The sequence below is a fragment of the Atractosteus spatula genome, chromosome 16 (assembly GCF_055471065.1).
Source record: "Atractosteus spatula isolate fAtrSpa1 chromosome 16, fAtrSpa1.hap1, whole genome shotgun sequence".
NCBI classification, from domain to species: domain Eukaryota; kingdom Metazoa; phylum Chordata; class Actinopteri; order Semionotiformes; family Lepisosteidae; genus Atractosteus; species Atractosteus spatula.
In genome coordinates this window covers 7,114,148-7,136,840 of record NC_142721.1, presented here as the reverse complement: position 1 = coordinate 7,136,840, position 22,693 = coordinate 7,114,148, and the positions used below count along the sequence as shown (strand labels likewise).

Below are 22,693 nucleotides of genomic sequence, written 5' to 3'. Positions count from 1 at the left end.
CACATGAACTTTAGCATCCTCCAGCCTGGATAATAAAGTAATTAGTTTTCATTGTAGGGTGAGATGCATTGGCCCCTATCACTTGAGCACTGCAGGTAGACATAGGTAGTTGGCTTTTAGCAATTACTGTTCTTTGGTTCTTGTGCAAAAACACAGTCCGCGCCAGCAGAGCAAGAGACAATTATAATCACTCTGGCTGCTGCATCATCTACCTCTTGGGAATAAATTGTCAAGCTCTTGTCAGTGGTTCCATCAGCAAGCATCACTTTGTTTTCATATTCTTAGCTGTCCATACTCTAATTACTGTATTCTTTTCTGTGGGTTTAATACTTTGAAACAAAATCATATTTTAATCATTTTTAGGAAGATCTTTGATACACCGAATGCGAACGTTATTCTTTATAAATAAAGTATGACCAACATTCAAAGGATAATACATTCTTCTAATTGAACAGTCTCAGGTATCACTTTTTTCAAGCACTGTTTCAGTGCTTCTCATGTTTCTCATTAATGAAACAACTCTGAAAAGCATAAGGAAAATAAAGATGCTTCGCATTTAATGTGTTTGGAAAGACTTTCTTTGCTCTTTCTACATCATTGGTCAGGTGTTTGTTCTCTAAACTCTACACATTTCCTAAAGCCATTTTCAGTTCTTATTACAGTAAATGATGCTAACATTGTACTAAAAAATAATTAGATCTCTATTCTGAAACTATTTTCAAATGATTTCCATATACAAATATCAATATAGCATTATTCCCTCTAAAGCCTTTAATCTGGGGTTAAATACTGCCTACTAGAGCTATGTTTAATATTGGAGTGTTATCTAAATAATTTGATAAAAAACAAATTATTTCAAACAATTAAGCTAATGAGAAATTATGGTTTCTCTTATTCAATTAATAAAACAATAATGAGCTGTAACCCAAAACAAATTATCTGCATAGTGTAAGGAGTGAAAGATCTAGAATTTAAAATAGAAATAAAACAAACAGGTGCCAGCCTGAAACCCATCAAGTAAATGCAGATTGTTAATGCTGTTATGATACCCTGCGTTTTCCTAACAATTATGGTATTCAATAATTTAATATCTTTATTATGATTTTGTGTAGCATTATAATGATAAATAAATAAAGTGCTTGAAATGAAAATTATACTAGCTAAAAATACTGTAATAGAACAAAATCGATTTAAAATCACGACCTTTAACAGCTGCAATTATGTGGGCTACAACATAATATAAAATCCACTCAAAAGACAAGTTTTCTACAAACTTAATTCACTCACAAATCTAAACAGTGGTAATGACACTAGTTTAACATGTTTTTATTTTATTATAAAAGATCACAATTAACTGAAGGTTATAATGTATGACTTCCTCCTCAATAGGTATCATTATTTTAATATTTCAGCTGTCCCATTGTTCTTTTTTAATTTGATATTTTTCAGCCAACAATACAGAGTAGGAGTTTGTGGAATAGGTACTGTATTTGAACCCCTGAACCAGAATGCCCTCGTGAATCATACATCAGGTATTTCACATCAACATTTAATCAGAAGTGTTCTGAGTGTCACCCTCACACAGCTCTTGGTAAATGAAAAGCAATGAATAGCACCATAGTGTCATCCTATTCAGTGCATCAAAAAGAGTAGCTCTGAGATGGATCTTTTGACTAATGTCTGGTCAATTTCATTTTTTGTGTTTGTTAACCACTCCTCTGCTTGGGTCATGTATCACACATGGCAAGAAAAGTGAAAATAGCAGCCTTTTATGCAGTTAGCCTGTTTCTAAGCTCTTGAGAGATATTGAAAATATCAACACAGAGGTAGAACATGTGATAAAACTTTCACCTCTATCTTTTTTTCATTCAGAATCAAAGTAGTTCTTTCATGGATTATACAGCAGATCTTTTTAATATGAGCTTTTCGGTGTCTCGAATTTAACCATGAATGGAGTTTCATTTCTTTTTTTAAATTGTCGCTGAAAACTTAATCATACATTTACAACAGCATACTTTTACAGTCTTGTGTATCTGACATTGCCTTATGTTTTCTATCAGGAACATTTTAAACATCTCTCATGATCTGTGCTGAACATGAAATACAGATATCTTTCCTTAGACTATTAATTTTGATATACAAGGAATCTGTTTTAATGGACACTGTCTCCTCTCAACCTCATAATTAGGTGTGAAAATGTAAAAATAATGATTTTCAAATAAAAGCAGGAAACGGATTTTGTTAATATATATTCTTATACAGTACTTTAGCTTTCTGCATTTATTAAGATACATATAAGTGTCCACAAGAAGAGATAAAGACACACGGGACTGTCACACAACAATCCAGACTGCATTTTTAAAAATAGAAGATAATTTATATTCAAAAAGTACACTTTTTCTGTGTTAAGACATCTTCAGTCTACGGTGTATGTTTTTAACTGTCAGATATAATTATGGCCACCTTTTGCTGTTACTGTACCTTTCTAAATTAGATAACTGTTAAATAAGGAAAGAGGCACAGATCAGAGGGCACCTTGTTAGAGCTGATTACTCAGTCACACTAGGCTAATAAACACAGCAGTGTTTAGAAACAAAAATGGTTTTTAAAAGTATTGGATATAGCTTCCCTGAGGTCACAGCACAAGTGAGAGTTGCAGTTTGACCTCTTTAGTAAGGTTCTATTGACTCATTCATTTATTAAATCACAGATCTGAATGTGGGAGAGGAAGGGTTGTAATGGTACAGTAAGTGAATTTAAACAAATGGGCAAATAGTGATTTTTTTTCTTCTCTGTCTTCAGTGTCCTCTGCTATGTTTATGTGCATTTTATATACAGTCTGTATTTATATGCAGTATATAACATTTTACTTTACATTTTAAAATAAGTTGTAGAAATAATGTTTAATACTTTTTCTATTAATGTAAAAATTGCGACAAATGAGGTTCTGTATAAATCAAGAATCCATAGATACACAGAAGTGAGGAGATTACCACTGTAGTTCTACAGATACTTTACAAGAACCTCTGTTTATAGTACACCACTCATTAATAGAATGTCTTTTAAAGTGTTTTTATATAACTTAATTTACTGATATGTCCATTATTCTATATGTTCATATTCATCTAGAGGTTTGTATATTTATAAAATGCTTTCTGTCTAGTAACTCTGTGGAAATCCATTTTTTTCAAGCATCCCTCCATTTCCTATCCTATTCTTCCAATAGGTCAGGGTCGCAGGGGAGATGGGCTGTATTGTGGCAAGCAATGGGATCAAGGCGGTCCATACTCTGGACAGAACACCAGGCAATCACAGGGCACACACAGACACAGACACAAACATGGACACACTCGGACCAGAAACCGGTTAACCCACCAGTATGTATAGACTGTGGGAGGAAACCGGAGCACCTGGAGGAAACCCGTGTGAACATGGGGAGATAAATAAACTCCACACACTGTTGATAGTATCCCAGGCTCACAGTTGAACCCAGGGCCACAGAGCTGTGAGGCAACAGTGCTAACACCTGCACCACCTCTCCACCCCTGTTTCCAGCTTTGAAATAACTTTGACATGTTTTTGTTTCTATTCATTTGCTAACTTTGCACTGCAGAGTAAAGATTAGACCTCCCAAGACATCAGACAGCCTTAGCTTGAAGCCACTTTGACCAAACACAGCCTGTTAGTGTTGAAAACAATTCAAAATACCATGTGTTGCCAGCTCCTTTTTTTAAAAGCTGTAATTGGATAGCGGAAATGTTTGTAGATAAAAAATAAGGGATCTATGTTTGTTCCTCTAGCTTATTAAAACATTGTATCTACAATGGTCATAACTCATTTCACAAATACATGAGGTCATTTCTGTGATAAAGAAGAAACAGCACATTGATATCCACTGAAGAAAGGCCATGGTTTGCAGTATGAAATAACAGAATTTAGCAATTTAATTGTTTACCAAGTTCTATTTTTACGACTTTTGTGTTAGATACAGATAGTTGCTTTTCCAAGAGTAGTGTTGTCAATCATAATAAATGCAACAACTTGTTGAAATATACAGTAAGTGTGTTGGAAATACTAGTTTATTATTTTCTTCTTAAGTTTTAGGTTCAACTCAATCGTGAAAGTTTGGCAAGCAATGAATTTGTAATTTAGAAGATGTAACTTAGTATCTCAGCCTTTAAGATTAATATTAATACTATGAAAAAAAATATGATGCCTCAAGCTCCCTACTGGTATTAACTAGTGCGGAGTTCTTTCAGTTACATGATAGTAATTGTCTAGAACGCAATGGATTCCATTTACAACAAATTGTTTTCAAAGACCACTTAAAAGCCCCTGCAATGTGCAATGTGCTTCCCATGAATAATGTAAAGGACTACTATTTCCTTGATTGGCACTAGTATTCAAAACAAACACCACAAAACAGCATAGCATCTTTGTCTTTCATGATATTGGTCTGATGTGTTATACTGTAATAAGACTGATAACAGTGATATAGTACCGTATATAACCCCTTATATGCTATATATACCACTATGGAAGATCTACTATACTGTATTTTATTTCATAAAAGAGTTTTTCTTTTGCTTCTTTATGCGACATCTAAGTGATGATATAATAACCATTTCTTGTACTTTCTGAGGTAATTGATCATGTGCTGCAGTATGTCATCTTGGGTAGCTGAAATGCTCCCCCTCAACCATAAATCCTAAATCCACAATGTGGCAAGAGTAATGATAAACATGTGCTTCAGGAGTTGTTACCATTGAGAGTTCACTTAAAACTGAGGCACAAAGTGCTGCTTTCAGACTTTTTTCAGAGTACTGGGAAAGAAGAAAAAAGATTCTCTTTAAAAGCAGTGGTCTGTGAAATTCAGGTTTCACAAATTCCCTGTTCTGTTAAAAATTCTCAGATGAAAAGCTAATCAAGCTTGTCAAACTACAGCGTGGAACACACAAGGATTCCCATATGCTACCCCAGAGCTGGCTGCATTGCGATATCAGAGACAATAATTGTCTTCCTTGATAAACATATAGTTTTTCTTTTCCATTCTGAAATGATTAAAAGTCCGATAAGAGCTATTATGCTTATAGTGTTTATGTACAGTAAATACATCTTATTCTTTGCAGCTGTCATGAACTTTTCTGTTTTCTGGTCCATACGCTGTATGCAGGAAGTTAACTTATCCTTTCCAGTCTTTTTCAGTATATTTATGTAGAAATTGTACTTTGTTCAGTGTTTATTTTATGTAAATTACCTGGAAAAAGGCATATAATATTATCTGCAATATGAATAATAATTGTTTTAAGTACTTCTTTAAGGTACTGCCACACAGCTATTTCTAAGTTATTATGATGATTTATTAGTTGTTCAGCTTACCTAGATGAGGATGTTCAGAATTTTATTTACTTAAATCCATGTCTGTAGCACATAATAAAAGAGGATACTGTTGTCTATTCAAGATTATACTGTAAAGATATTTTTAAATTGAAGGATTGTACTGAGGAACATCCATTCAGGAGACTCCATTCAGTCTCCTAAACGTTGAATGGTACTTAACACACTAGAAATTAAGCTTAGTAAATTAAATTATTTGATAACCTTTTTTCTATGTATTACTAATGAAACACATTAGTTTATAATTTATAGATTTACTTGTCAGAATTCTTATTTACTATATCTGTCTTCTTCATTGAAGGAAGGCACTGTTTTTCTCTTTACTGATAATATACTGTATATATATTCCTGTGATTTGCTACCATCTATTCAGGAAATTTCTTTTACTGATCTTTGACAGTGGATCAAATCTTAATTAAACCTTTAACTTGTTTAGTTCAGTCTTTTCTAGAAGGTATGTTTACCGTGGTAACCCCTGTAGGATTGCTCCTTTGGTTCCCAGTGTTTGCTTTTGTGATTCAAATGGGTTTTCAGTTAAAAATATTTGCTCCTTTGTCCTGTCCTCCATGAAGTACCTTCAAATAACCTTAGATGTATTGACAAAGGATTTCAAGTTTTCGATTCTTTTTAGAGGCTTTTTTCTTTGTTATTAGTTCAACATTCTTCAGGATTGTCTTCCTGGTGGTTGAATTTCTAGCTATTGGCCTTCCAATTAAACGTCATTACCAAATGAAGGAATTTAAACTGAACATGTTTGGTCAAAATGAACAACAACTATTTTCCAGCATTTTAACTCTAATTTCTGATATTTGCTCTACAACTAGAAAAATATTAAACTTTTCAAATCTATTCATAATGACAGTGAAAGGGACTGTATACTGTATATACTGTATACAGCAAAGACAAAGATAACAAAATGAGAGTCTCTTAGCACATCCAAATGTTACTATTTATTTTTAATATAGTTAATATAAATTAATATTAATATTTTTAACATAATTATATTTAATATAGTTATTAAAACTATAATGCTGTGTTATCCATGTGCATAGTAGATGCTTGGTAGATGTGTTTATACAGTATGTCATAAACCTTTTAGATAATCTTGTAAAAATTGCAGCACAAGGATTTACAGAAATCCTGCTGGTGACATGTCATATCCAGACAACAGAACTCAACTTGCGTCTCCCAGCTTTTTTACTGGTTCAACCACTCCTGCAATTTTTAAGTCTCTTATTACTGTCCAATGATTGAGCTTAGTAAAAATAGGTTGTTAAAAATAAAGGGGTAAAAATATATTGCCAATATAGAAAATACTTCCCACTAAGATTTAAACAAATTATACACACTTTGCTGATTTAGTTTGCTTGATCTTATACAGTACGTGCAAAGTTTCAATTCTTCTCTAAAACAATTCACATGCGGAGGACAGTTTCACAGTACTTGCTGAATCATGTAATCATGTCTCTTTGTTTTTTTAGAATGCACCTCATCCAGATTGATTCTGTGCAGCGCTGGATGGAAGACTTGAGGTACATGACCGAAGTGGAGTGCATGTGCATTCTCCAGTCGAAGCCCATCAGCGTGGACGAGGACGTCCACAGCGAGCTGATCATCAACCCGGAACATGTGGTGCGGGACAATCTCCAGACGCTTCTGAAGAGAGCTTTCATCATCAGCACAGAGCTAAGCAAGATGTCCCAAAAGCTGGAGAAGAACAGGTGGCAGAGAGTGCACAGCACAGCTGTGAGAGCCAACTGCCACGTCCGCTCTCTGGTCAATGAGTACAACACCTTTGCTAGGAACTCCCCAGCAGAAATACAGAAGGTAACCTTTTCTGCCGCAATTAGTTTGAGAAAGAAGACAAGCACCAAAATGACCACAAAATACGTTTCTTTTACTTTTTGTACATAGAACATCCACTGTTTTAAAGAATCTGATAAGGAAATCATTAAACAAATAAATAAAGGTTTAATATTCCCTGCGAACAAGCTACTGGATCTAATGAGTGTACCGTGCAGTGGAAAGTGTCTCTACCGTAACAATCAGGCTCCAAGAGTACATATGACTTTATGTAACAGAGCTCATCTGGTGTGAGCCTGTCACAGTAACATAACCTGGAGAGCTTGAAAGCCACTGCAAACAAGCTGGGTCATCTAACCGGTCTTCTTGCTCACCGGATTTGTCCACCTGCCTGTGCCAGCCTTGGGGAGGTGATGGCAAGTGCCCAGGAGACTTTACAGTACATCATGTCTGTCCTGTAAATTAACTGCATGTGATACTGGTGCAGGGACTCAGAATCAATGAGACTGATGCCTGTCAGTCACTGGGGTTGCTTTGGAATTCAGAGGAGGGATTTAAAGATGCAGAATATAACACAAGGCGAATTCAGAATAAACCTGAAACACTTAACCTACTGTAGCTGGACCCTCATGTTGGCCTGCCAGTGAGCTACTGTATGTACAGTATCTTTTAGGTGGCAGGGAATAGCCTGAGACAGGCTCAAATCCTTAAACACATGACAATTGCTTTACATAAAGACAATGCATTTTAATCTGAAATGATCAGCCTATTTTGTTCCTGCTAAAAAAGGAATTTATTTTTTCTTTGCATTATTTTATCTGTACCATAGGTGTGGAGAGTTTCTACTTACAATCTTGGTACTTCTATCAAGCTGATAGACTGACAGTTTATTTCCTCTCAGTAACTCACTTTCTTGGAATCCTGGATGCAAGATTTCTTTTTTTTTTTACTTGCACTACACGGGCTCTACACTGGGTCTAGACATTAAAACATTCTAAATAACACAAAGTAATCGTATAGTAAAAGTATAGTAATCTCATTCTCAAACAACGAACTAATGCCCAGAGTTTTAAATGTCCCCAACAACCCATAGACTGAAATATGTCCACCTGTGAAGTTACTTGAACTTCTACTTGTTCTTAAATTTATACAAATACATTTTTGTTTAATATACAACTGAACACATGCCCTAAACTTAAATCTAATAAATCAGCATTTTGAATTTAAGGTATCTTGTTTTGTCTAGAGGAAAAAGTAATAAAATCAAGTTTATTTTTTATATCTACTTGTACCTCTTGTTTTTTTTCCAGACAAAAAACAACTGATAAACAGATCCCAGCAGGTTTTTTCATAAACGCAATTCATATTTAGAATAAATCTCTTTATCATTTTAGCTTTATCTAACCAGAAAGATGTAAATAATGCGAATATGTTTATGAGTAAAACATTACCTAATAGTTAAATTCTACTTCTTTTCCCAGATGTCACTAGGGCATGATTAAGAAGAGTTTGGCGTGGCACATTATTTTTAAACATCCTTTAGGACTACTCAATGTGCTGAGCTGAACTGAACTCATGAACCATTCAATTGACAAAGTGACTCATAGTTTATCCATCGCCCTTCAGTAACTCATGTTGTAATATCAATAAGCTATGAAATGGAGGAGAAAAAAATGGTATACCTTAATCACAGTTTCCCCCAGAGTATTTCCTACAAGAATGAAAGGTTACACCTTGCATGAAGTGCAAAAGTTTAATACAAAGTTTCCTGAAAAAATACTTATTTAGCTGTCTGATTAAAAACATCATTGTTTAAAAAAAACAGTATAAAAAGAACATCACATACTTGTAATATTCTGATTAGATTCTCCCAGTTTTTCAAACAAAATTGTTGTGTATTATCTTTCATTGTAAACAGCTTGCTTTGTGTTAAAGTGTGTTTAATTAATTTCACAATGCAGACACACCTGAAGTAATGAGACAATGAAGATATAGTTTTCTTTACTTGAACACAAAACGTTTGAACCAAAGTTCAGGAGGGATGACAGCCACCAAAGTCTCCTTCATCTCCTTGTAATCCTCCATGACCGCACTTCCTGAAAAGTCATACTGTATACCTGTATACTATAGTAAACCTCTCTCTTTCTTGCATTCATCTTCCTGCAACCCTCCTCTACCTTTCCAGATACCCCTTGGTTTCACCCCACTCTGCAAGGGAGCCCTAACTGCCTTGTGAAAGTTCTCAGTTAACATTCCTAAAGGCATTTTCTTATTGGATAATGTTATTACTTATATTCTCAATACAATTAGGAATGCTTGGAATATTCTACAACATTACGAGCATTCTTTTGCTTTGTGTGAACAATTGCCCCGATGAGCAATCTTCCAAATATATAAAATTCTAAAGGAGAAAGAAGCTTAAATGTATAACTTTTTTCTTCCCTTCAGACTGAAAGCACACACATGACATCATATAATGATAATTATATTTAAACAGAGAATTATACGGTATATTTTTAAAATATCAACATCATAGCAAATTCAATGAGACATTTTGTGCTTCAAAGGGTGGAGCTCAACAGTGGAAATGAGGTCCCCTTTAATAAATATGAAGTCAGAATTTGTCTTGTGATAAATGGACATTTTGTGTGTGGCAAAGAGGTTTGTACAGAGTGGTGAGCAATTGATCTAATGAACACAGGAAGTTCGGAAGAATCTGTTGTAGCCAAAAAGCATTTTAACAGAGCAGCATAGGGACCTCAAAAACACCCACTGAATGCTATCTCTGAATGGAAACAATTAAGAAACAGAGGACTGCAATTCACAGAGTATTAGAGACAGAGAAACATAAGAGGTATCAACAGTGCCTTGCATATTGTGTAGCTTTGACTACATACAGTATTGTAGTAGTTGAGATTTGTTCTCTTGTTCTCTTGCCAAAAGTAAAGATATGTGATGGATACTATATGAAGAACAGTCAGTTTTTTTTTTAGCTCTGAACACAGTGCCATACAGGAATTGCAGTAGGAGCTTGGAAATTGTTATGTACGGGTCTCTATAATAGAAGCAGTGTAGCATTAAGAGTCAACAGTAATTTACTCTATTGTTTTGTTACTGTACATTTACATTTTGACATTTTTTCAGCTGCAGCAAAAAGGTCATTTTATTTTTATTGGTCAAAAATTCACACCATCACTAAAACTTTGAAGGTACTGTAAGGCAATCAATGTGTTGTGTTTTGGAAGTCACATTATGGGCCACACATTGCATTTTGTCAGCACTATGGGAATAACTTTACATGTTGTTGGCACACCTGATATTCTCGATTTCTGAGATTTTATTTCCCATCCACATGACAATAACTGGGTTTTTCTATTTTCCAATATAGCAATTTTGTTATAGCTAGAACATTGATGTTTTCTTATGCCACATTCATAGACGACATTTACTTATGTACTGTAAAACTGAAATGATTACTTAAATGAGTCACACAATTAGTTAACATATGATTGAATATGGATACATTAAAAAAATGCATTATGTTCATTCTGACCTTACTTTTCTTGGAACAAGTGTTTTTCAATGGTCTTGAGCTGATTTAAATATTTTGATTTTATTATAGCTCTAATTTGGTTTAAATATAGAAAATGCATTCTGACCCTCAAGCAATATTAGAAAAAAAAACATGTAAATGTAATTTCTGCTCTGTGTCAGTTTTAAACTTTTAGTTCATCTTTAAAAATAAAAAAAGAAATGTGAGCCTCAGTAGAAGGGCTTTAATACAATATTACACATTAAACTTCCAACTCTAATTGGATCTCAATAATTGTACTATATAGTATGTGTGTATGCCTGTGATGAACAGGAGTCTTGTCCAGAGTATATTTTGCATTGGACACATTGTCTACTAAGTTAGGCTTCAGCTCAATGTGGCCTTGAATTGGACTAAGTGGTTATTGTGAAATGGATGGAGTCCTATTCACCAGTGACTCATAAGAGCAAGAGTAGAGCCCTCTCTAATTTGTAAGTTTGTTTTATTTCAGCTATTTCAATATCAGTTAATTTTTGAAGTCCATGATGTTCTGTCCTGTCTCCAAAAGTGACCACATATCTACAGTATATTATTATGTTTAGTTGCACAGATTATACTTATTGTAGGTTTTCCCTATTTCTTTCCCTTTAGTATGAAAAAAGCCTGTTGGAGAAGTGCATGGAGCTGACAACCATCACAGAGAGGTATTTTCTTTTTGACAAAAGGTGAAAACTGTACACTGCAACTGCAAGCAAATCTTAATGCTGTTAATAGCTCCCAGAAAATGGCAGTAATACTGTAGCTCTGTGCACCTTGATGAGAAGTAGGAGGTAGATTTATTTTAAGGAAATATTATACTGTTTTATAGGTAGGATAGTAAATACATAAAATGCATTTTTGAAGGGTAACAGTTCAAAAGATATAATGCATTTAACATTTGCAGACAAACAACATGAAAAGGAATGATTAAGTTAAACATAAACCAAGGCAACTTTTTTAGATGGCTACTCATGAGTTGCAGCAAGATACTAAAGCCTGCTTGTACACAGTCTACTTGCACAGTACTTGTATCTACATACTGTATAGACAAATTCCGTATCCTTTTAAATTTTCAGTGTCCTGTATAATTCCAACAAAATAATTTGATATTTGTTTTACTTTCTTCCAAAGGTGCATACACACCGAAGATGATTTTTTTTTAAAGTCTATGAAAGAAGCCGTCCATGAAATACTGACAGATGTCAGTGAATCCTTCAGCCAAATGATTGATTTGGTCTTAGCTAATGAGATACAGGTCAGTAAAATGACCACCACCTTTGTTTGGATGCTGTGGCAATATTAAGTGTTTCTTACATTATTGTATTAATTTTCTTTTACAAGGTATTTATTTTTCCTGCATGTTACAATTCATATTTTCATCCTCTTCTAGTCATGCACAAGTGAAGGTACCTGAATGAAATGTGTACAAGACACTAGAGCCCATATTAAATCAATGGTTATTATGCTGTGGTTTCTATGTTTGCAATGGCTGTGGTGACAGAGTACATGTGGTGCAGAGTTAATGGACATCCTCTAAGTTAGTACAAGTACTAAACATTCATCAGTTGAGCTATATTCTATTTCCTTTATTCCGAACAGATAATGCATTTAAAATAAATATCATGTTATGTTTTCTAGATATGAAAGCTAGAGTCAATAAAATGAATCAGAGATTGAAAAAAACACTATAAATGTCTGCTTCCATTTTTAATACATATAATAACAAAAATACCATTCTCTATTTCACAGTCAAACACAAACATGTTTTATTAAATCAGCAAGTAGAAAACCATGAACTGAAAATGAAGGACTGAATGCTATAGACATACTGTAGGTAATATACATGGGTGATATTGTATGTCAGGATTAAAAGGTTTCATTTAAATAAATTGTTTAAATCTTTTTTAGTTCCCAAAATGTAGATTATTCTACAAGATCCTATTTGATTTGTGATCCTGAGGTTCACAAGTAACAATGATTTAATAATTTGTGTTCCATACGCGTTCCAATTCTTATTTTATTTTTAATTTTAATTTAATCTTGGATTGTCATATGAAGTGTTTCAGAAAAAAAGAAATGCAGTGCAAAAATGTCAAAGCGGTTGTGGTAATACAGAAAAATGTAACAAGCCACCCCACCATTAGGCTATATTACTAAAAGGTCATTCATAAGTCTCTTGGTGGTGTCCATGGATGAAAAACTAAAGACTAGAACTCTGGCCATACAGTCTCCTGCTGTCTCTAACCTTTTTGTTATTTTTAAATATGACAGAAAATATATTGTTAGGAAGAATATGTTTTCCAACTTTGTATAATGGCTAATTAAGAAAGATAACAAAATCACTCATAATACATACAGTATTAAAATACATTAAAATGTCTGCTGTTTCACCTTTTCCCTTTTGCCTGGGTACAATTTCTTAGACACTTACCAGGTCTCACGTACTGTAAATCATTCTCTAGACACACTAGAAAGCATGAGATAATATACTGTAGATGAGATCAAGGAAATTGTTTACATTAGAATTCTCTGTTGCATTAGTAGGCTTGTGGTGTGTATTCAACACTGAGACTTCAAGTACACTCTGCTGAAATTGAAAATGGTCAGGCTCATAAGAGCATTTATTTTTATCTAAAACACGGGGTAATTAAAGCTTTAGTCTCTTTTGCTTTTGGAAATTTAGGCCAATTTATGGATAGAGCAATAATGTTTTTTTAGAAATAGTAGAGTAACAGTATTATGATAAAATTACAGCATTAGTCTTTCCATACAAATGAGTGGCAATTAAGTTATCTTAATATTGTAAGTAGTATACATACTGTACATATACATACATATTGCTATCATTTTTACTGCCATTCAAAGACATTTGTACTTTACATTCTAAGAATAAGTTGTAAAACGTATTTCAGTAAATGACTAGATAAATTACTTTGTCACTTTGATTACATAGTGACACTGATTACCCTTTAAAACAGCAAGATTACTTGGTGTCATACATGCTTTTCTGTAGTTTGTTAAAAAAATAAAAGACTACTTTTATATAACAGAACACCACCAGTTTTTAATTGTTAAAATCATGGGATAGCACCTAAAAATCTTTATAATTTAATTAAAAGCTATTCTTAGGTAAACCTTCCAACTGAGTTTTTAAAATGCAGTTATTGGAGAGGTGGAACATAATGTAAGGTGGCTGATTTCTATATTTAGTTTGAAAATCATATTACTCAAGATATGAATACTCTATTAATTTGAAACCTAAGATGTTGAGTTTATTAATTTTGTTACCTGGAATGTTTCTGCAGCTGGCCTGTTTAGTTTTGTCCTTGAGTGAATTCTGATCTGGTAACAGCAGTTTTCACTTGACATTATTTGGAATAAAATTAGATTCCATTTATGTAATTTTCCAGGTCTTACAAGTTCATCTTTGCCTTCACTTCGTTGAATAGTATTTCATTGACTTTTCACCATTATGAATTTGAAGAACTTTGGAAATATACAAGAGATATACTACAGAATTTATAGTAAGAATGATCAATTTAGTTGTGAATCTAGATGACTATAACTAACTTGAATTTTATCATTCTTTTATGTTAACTTGAAAAAACTGTATTTTATATTCTGTCCTTTAAAAGGTATTAATACTTTAAATATACCACACCGTCTCAGTAATGATTAAAACTTCCCTGTTTTCTGACTGATGGAAGCATAAGGTCAGTAGGAGAGAATCGATCCAATGCTATTTATTGCTGTTTATTTGGATGCAAGGATTTATTTAATGAACACATCTGTTTGCCTTTACAGATCTTGGTGAGACAAATAGAATCTTCAGATAACATATATACCATAGGTTCAGCAATCAGCAGTCTGCTCACTCTCACACAGGATGGCGTCCAGTTGTGCAGCCTCATAGCAAAGGTGAGTTTACTGAAAGCAGTCCTTTCCCTTACTTCTTAATGTTCTCTCTGCCATGAATTGTCCTATTTCATTGCTCTTTCTGTTGATGGTGCCCCTAATAGCAGGGACTTAAAGCACAGCAGGCAGGGATTACATCACTTCCCTGTTTAAATGGAACTTTCAAGAAAGCTTCTATTTCATACAGACAGAGGGATGTAATACAATTAAAGTACAAGCTCCCATTTCTCTACACAAATAATAAGATTCTTTCCTTGTTGTCATCAAACACCCCACACATTCACCACCAAATCAATAAGAGTCAGTCCCATTAGGCATGCTCAAATCAGAACTGTTTTGCCTTTAGGGTTAATGAATATAAGGTCTGTTGCCATTGATCCTCAGATCATGACTTCTTTGCCTTGCAGTCACTTAAGTTGTTATTTGTACTTATTTTGTATTAGGAAGGAAGCTGGCTTAAAAGTTTTGTGAAGGGCTAAAAGCCTTAGACCTTTAGGGACTAATTTGTATTGCACAAATGAGTGTTCAAACAAAAATGGTGTGTGAACTAAATTCATATGGGAAGTAAAACATTTCAGAGCACTTGAAATCTGCCATTTACTACAGTATATATGGGGCAGGGGACTAACCTGTAACACTGGTGTTGCAGGTTTTTATTATTAAATTAGTAGATTCCCTCCTTAGACCACTTTTTGAATGCATCACTAGGAACATTTAGATTCGGTGCATTTTAAATGTATTTAAAAATTATTTAAATAGTTCTTATATTCACATATTTGCCACCAATGTATTTTCTGTACATTAATATCTTTACATTTTTAGCAGTACTGTATAATATTGGAGCTTAGATTTTTATGCTTGAGTGAAATACGATATTTACAGTATGTCTTTATACTCTTCTTGACAGCTTTGCTTGCAGCTTGTGGTGTGCTGTATAAAAAGCACTAGATGAAGTCCTGCAGCAAGATAATATTATAAAATGAGGTCAGGTGAAAATAACCCTATCAACAGCACACATAACAAACCGCTTCCAAGAGACATAATTGGGTCTCAAGATTTTAAAATGGGTTTATCCTTGGTTGTGGATATGCTGATTATATTCCACATTCTGAAGTGCAGGAGGTAAAAAGAGGGGGATATGGGCAAAATCATAATAATGAGGGAACACAGGAAGCTAGGACAGACAGTTTCCATTCTTCTAGCCAAAGAACTGCTGATACAAAAATGGTGGCACTACCATAACTCCATATTTGCGAAAAGCAAGTAGATACCAATAAACCTGTTGTTCCCTGACAGTAAGTAACACATTGACTGTTACACTAATGTACCTGCAAATTTTGAGGGATCAACTTTTGGGAAGATAATAAAGGAACAATACCTTTGTCAGCCATTGCATGAAAGATCAGCTGGGAAATAACACTAAAATATAATTACTAAAGATACTGAGTTCTAGACTGGCATACAGTCACTTTTTAAAATAATGTAAGAGAAGTGGCAGTGGCTGGGATTGTCTGTGAAATAAAAACGTCTTATACTGTATATATACCGTCTTATATATATAAATTTAAAACATGTCTAATGTGTAAAAACTAAAATGTTTTACAAATATGATAATTATTGTAATACTATCATGCACTTTGAAACGTGCTAGGGGTGATGCCATAAAGATCTACAGTATTAACCTTTTTCAGTCTTGTGGATTTTTTATGCATTGGTGATACATAATCATTTTAGATGTTTTCTATATTTCGAGCAAGTTTTACGGTTTCATTATCTAAAGTGAACAGATTGAAATGAACATGTATGACGTGAAATATTTTCTTAAACAGAGAGTTCAACGAAGAAGTTAGGAAGTCTTGCAGTTAAAGACCCATGGAAAGACAATCATCAGTGCCCTCTGAAGTTAATAAGTGACGAGGGGCAAGAGCAGTGTGAATTTTTCAAGTTACAATTCATCTGAGTGAGAACAAGCTTAGCTGGCTAAAAACAAATCTATATTTGTGCTGGAGAGCCACTTTCTTTTGTCATTTTTTTCACATATCTAGGTTCAGAGTTTCTAGGTTTTCCATTAAACTATGTATTTTGAATGTAAACAAGTAACATTGAAAATAATTGCTTCTTCTATTAATTAGATTCTGTTAGAATGAAGGAAGGAGACCAAACATTTGCTTTTGAAAAAAAAAGTTTTCAATAAGACATACAGTAAGTTGTGATTTAAATTGCTTCAAGGATATCAAATGAAATTATAGTGTATTTCTATTTTGTAGTTTCACTGGGTTTACTTGTTTTTCTTTTCTTATTAGCTTTTGGTCAACTGAGCTTTTGCAGAGCTTTCTGACATGAGAGACGAAAAAACTGCAAACAGAAAATGTTTTCTGTATATAGTACTGTACATAGCCTGTGAGAGACCTAATGCATCAAAACAAGAATAAAAATTAATGTTTTAGATATCAGTGCATTTTTATATGTCAAGCAATTCTTTTTGAGATTAAATTTAAAGTACCATTAAAATACCATTAAAAAAATATATGTAAGATAATGCATTCAAAGGGAAAACAAGCCCCTTTTCTTCACATTGAAAATCTATGGGTTTAAAAATGTGTTTCGGAAAATTCTTTGGGATTTGTTTGCAAGACGGTAAACAGTGTCTAACAATCAATTTGCCCTGCCACTCATTATTGAAGTATTGCATTTAACTATAAAATGTAGTCTTGAGATTTTTACCGGGCTAGGAAATTCTTTAGCAGGCATAACACAGACCTCTAGGTACAGTATGCTTCTGAGGCACATCACTTGAACTGCACATGACAATCTGAATCATTTTGAGAAAAATGTCATTCAGTCAAGCTAATAAGAGCAGACTTTCCTATAAATAATTTATTCATTGCTCTACAGAGAAAGAAAATGCCAATACCTGAAAAAAAGATTTTTCCCCCCAAGGGAAGCTGAAGTTGTGTGTGCTGTTCATGTAATCAATGAGTTTCTTGAGTTTGTTAAACATATTCCTCAGACAAGAAACACAACAAGAAGAGCTCAAGTTTCATGCTGCCTATATTTTAGTATTCCACATGTCATATATACATATATAAGGCATTGAGGGTATATAAATAATGCACTGACAAATTGTATTATACAATCAAAAGCAATGGTCTTCAAAGAATGAGCTAAGAAAAACATCACTACACTTTCCTCACAAAGAAAACAAAATACTTCTGTAATGAGATCCCATTGGCTAACTGTTAACCCCAGGAGTGTCAGACACAATTTAGGCAGATTTGGTGATGCCTGACTGTGTGACAGCTCTTTATGACTTCCTGTGGCACTGTAAAAGGAATGAATCGCAGGCACTTTTTCCCCTGTTTTACAGAAATGGGAAACATATAAGAAGCAATGCCTGCCTCCAGCTTCCACACAATTCCACATTTGTACAATCACATTGCTGCTATTGCGTTTATATAACAAATGTAACAAAACAGAGGAGGCCATAGGGCTCATCTAGCTTGATCTTTGCCTTATGAGTTGTTGTGTTTGCCAATTTTAGAAAATGAAAAAAAAAAACATTACAGGATAAGAAATGATTTACAGGATAAGAAGTGAGTTAAATTCATAGTTTTGTTTGTTCTATTAATTGATGAGATTCTATTACTTCAGATGCTAATTTATACAGATTCAATCAATACTTTTTCTGTTTTCTATATTATTGAATAAATGCTCTTCAATATTTTACTGTAACTTCAATGAGAATTGGAGCATGTTTTTTAATGAAGGGAAACCACTGGCCAACAGGTAGAACAGGTAGAGCACATAGCAATAATTCTGTCCCCATGCCTGTCACTCTTTCATGGTGAAAGAGCTTTAAAATAAACCAGGCTATCTACCATATACGCCTGGTTTATTTTAATGCTGGATTGTGTGTATTAATGATATAGCCTCTGCACAGTTCTGACAGTGCCCTGTGAGCCAGCCTACAGCATTGTTATTTAGAAGGAAATGGGAGAAATCTTCCTTCAGGATAAAAAAGAGTCATCCTTCTACCACAGATTATAAAGAGTTTTTGTTTGCAAAAGTATTCCTTAATTTGATTTTAGATTCAGAATGCTTATTTAGAAAATGCAGACAGTGACATTTTATGGAGAATCTAGATCATAAAGCTGCTGAGCTGGGTTTCGCATCGGATTCAAGGTCAGGTATTGTGTGGGCAGAGTAGAATTAACTCAAAAACACTACAAAGCAGAGTCTAACCATTAGCCATTCCATTCTTATACCCTATAATCTCTGTCTGTGTGGGCTCTGTCAGCTGAATAATGGATCATATTAAGATAATGATAGTAGTTACCTCATGTTATGGGTAATTCAACCAAACCAAACACGGAGGGACATTTTATCAGCAAGTCCTGTGATATTGGGGCATCTCTCCAGATATAGTTTTTACCTGTTGAACTGAGGATATAAAAAACTCAGATACCTAGAAAAATTAATCTCAATTACATTTATTTACAAAAATAGATACTCATAATACTAGGCCAAAATAGTGCCAACATTACCAACTTGGTATTTCCGACATTTAGCACAAAGAAAGGAAAGTTTGCAAAATAGTTCATTTTTAGTAGGTGAGTGTTGTAAATACTGGCATATAGTTGATAAAATTGTATTTTTTAAATTAGATTCTCAAAGCAGTTGACTTACTGTACTTTCTTATTTATAAGACTGATAAATGTTTTCTTTGTAAAACATTGAGTTAACAGTAATTACATTTGGTATTCAAATTGAGATTTTGAACTTTGTGTACTATAACATCTTTGTAATCATACTGTATATTTTTTTACCATTTAACTGCCACGCAAGTGCCCATCCTGGAGACAACCTGGGGATGGATAAATCCATTTTCTAACTGCTTTATCCAATACAAGCAATGGGAGCAAGGCAGGATACACCCTGGATGGGACGCCAGTACATTGTAGGTTATTAACAGACATAGGCATACGGACATAGACATGCACTCACTCACACCAGAGCACCTTTTTCCCCAGACGCCGATTAAGCTACCATTATGTCTTTGGTCTCGAGGAAACTCACATGAACACAGGGTGAACATACAAACTCCACACATATACTGTAGCACCCCAGGTATTGAACCCAGGGCCCCAGCACTGCAAGGTAGCAGTCCTAACCACTGCACCCCTGTGGCACTTCCAGGGAACAGCTGTATTAATTCAACTTTTGCTTTTAAAACATACTGTAACCGTAACATTCCAAAAGGAGAAACCAGAGCTGTAAAAACGTTAAGCAGAGAATGTAATGTATTATTGACTGAAAAGATCATTTTGCATGGCTGCTTTTTTAATTTCTTGATCTTGTTTGTCTCACTGTAGGAAGGAGCTGTGGTTGCCCTTTTTAAGATCTGCAGGCAAGACTGCTTTAGCTGTCTCTATGCACATGCTTTGAGAACCCTGGCATCTATCTGTTGTGTGGAAGAAGGAATAAACCAGCTGGAAAAGGTACTGGAATGTCAGACACAACTCTACTTAGGGATTTATAGGTGATTTATCATAGTCATTGATGGTGAGTGTAAGACCTGATTTCTACAGTATCTTAAATATATCTTTATACAGTATAATGATGTTTCTAATGAAATTATTTTACTCTTATTTCTTTGATGTCATCAGTAAACCCCGTAGAAAGAAAGCAAACATAGCAAGAAAAGAGCAAATTTAACCTTATTTTTTCTAGATTTCTGACAAGTACATCTTAACATATGTTCATAAGTACATGACCTGCAGCTGTAAATAGTGACTGTAGTAATATCAGGTTTAGTGGCACCTATGTCCTGAGTGGCTTGCTTTGCATTGCAAGTAAAACTAATTTAATGAGTTCATGTTAGCCCACAATGGACTACGTCTTTCAGGTTGTAGTGTAGAGTGCTTATTAGAGTTCCATAGGAATTCCCTGATGTCAGTGCTCAGGCATGAGGATTTTGGTGTGGATGTTAAGGTGAAGGATGAGAAGAATTAAAGCATCATCACCTTACCTGTTTAACAAGCACAGAAAATGAAACAGAATTCAATATTCAACACTAGTACTGTCAAATTGTAATGTCTCAACATTTTGATGAATCAATAACATAATCTTCTAGGATAATGTTTATTCATGGTTTAAATTAATGTCATAAACATTGCATTCAGTATATCTGTGTAAGTGAAGTTACAAGTACTTCAGCTTTATTCCTTAAGCTTTCTGTGATTGTCATGAATTATGGTATTTTCTGTAATGGTATGTCAGTGCATTACAGCAGATTTTCAAAGGAGATCTTATCATGTTTTGTTAGCACGCTTTAAGCCTTGTGACTTTTGTTTTGAAAAATATTCTTAGGCCAGAACTTGATCACAACAAGAATATTGGGGTATTCTCAGTCGCATCTGATGCTGTCTGATTAATCTAGAAAATTATTAAAAATCAGCACAGCTTCTCAAGGCAAATTATTGTTTTCCTGTGCCTCTCTGTTTTCTCACAAGTAGCTATAATTGGATACAATTTAATGTTAATTTTGTGAAAGGAATCAAGTGCAGGAATTCTCTGTGGATTGTATTTCAAACAGTGCCTGCCAAGAAGGAAAATTCCCATGATATGTTATGTACACAAACATTTTTTTTAATATTGCTGCATTCATAGCTTTGTTCTTTATCGGACTTTAGGGGCATTTACAACAGAAAATATACCATTGTGTTTTGATACATATGGCTAAAAAGTATGCTTCAGTGCTCTGGGTATTTTAATGCCAAAGCAAATAAAAAAAATGGTACTAAAGCACCAAAAACTCAATTGGCATGAGATTTTTAAAACTGAAATATGTGGCAGTCATGTTTAAATAAAATACACACAAATTCAATTGTTTAATAAATTACAACTGACACTATCCTAATGATTTCTTTCAAATCATAAACACTAAGCCTAGCTATGAATTCCATTACGCCTTGTTTCCTTTCACTAAAAGTGACTAGAAAATAAAAGCCTTTATATTTTTTGAAAGCATGGCACATATTTTTCACATGATAGATCTGAATCTGGCTTTTATTATACCACGCAGAAAATATAATGAATCACTGACAAGAGGCACTTGAAATAGCTTTCATATAAAAGCTTATCACACCACACAAAAGAAAAAACAATATTGATTTACCACTTACAGTATAGTTATCAGATATTTCAATTGAGATATTTCACAATTCACATTTCAGTGTTCTAGTGAAGTCTGCCATTGAAATTAATTTTTTTAAAAAGGAAGTTCCCTATGTAGTAACACGCATGACAACAGCTCTTAAACGTTGTTAAATCCCTTACATTTGTTTTATGTCTACTGCGTGTACTACAATAAATATTTGTCAAACATACAGTATTGTGTGTACATTGTCTTAGTTGCCCCAATTTACACGATTAGTGTAAAAAACTTTCTAACTGACATTTGAATATTATGCAAATAAAAGTAGCGAATGATGGAACTGCACAGACATATCTGCTTCATTTATTAAGGAACTATTAGGGCACTTCTCTGTGGAGTAATTTAAAAATTTAAACATGATTTAAGAATCAGATCTGTACAACTGGAAAAAGATTGTCTGTTATATTTGGATATTCCATTAATCTTTTCCTAGATTTTTTGTTTCTCCAGAAAAAGAAAAACAAAGGACTTAGATCTGACATTAATCTATAAAGCATGTACAGTATAGCTGTACAAAGTTACTGTATAATACATTACCTCTTAAAAGCAATTTCCTCCAACTCTGTATTAATTTAAAATAATAATCCCTTAAGCAAGTTGATTCTCACTGTACTGGATTATAGAAGTACCTTTCCCCACTGGTGGTTCAATTTCACTCACGCTAATGTATGACAAGAAAGAGGGAAATGGCCAAAAAAAGGCCAAACACCTTATATTTAACGACAAAGATGGTTTTCTCTTACTGAAGCTTCTTGTTACAATAACGTATGTCAGAACATTACAGCTTCAGG

At 33.9% G+C, this 22,693-nt stretch overlaps 1 protein-coding gene across 1 annotated transcript in view; it reads left to right on the top strand.

Annotated features, from left to right (window-relative positions):
- insc (INSC spindle orientation adaptor protein) overlaps positions 1 to 22,693 on the top strand; it is a 65,536-nt gene that overhangs the window by 32,212 nt on the left and 10,631 nt on the right. The window contains exons 4-8 of the mRNA XM_088935088.1: positions 6,879 to 7,224; positions 11,384 to 11,436; positions 11,903 to 12,026; positions 14,576 to 14,689; positions 20,059 to 20,184. Coding sequence (XP_088791214.1) covers positions 6,879 to 7,224; positions 11,384 to 11,436; positions 11,903 to 12,026; positions 14,576 to 14,689; positions 20,059 to 20,184 — 763 coding nt within the window. The remainder of the gene's footprint in view (positions 1 to 6,878; positions 7,225 to 11,383; positions 11,437 to 11,902; positions 12,027 to 14,575; positions 14,690 to 20,058; positions 20,185 to 22,693) is intronic.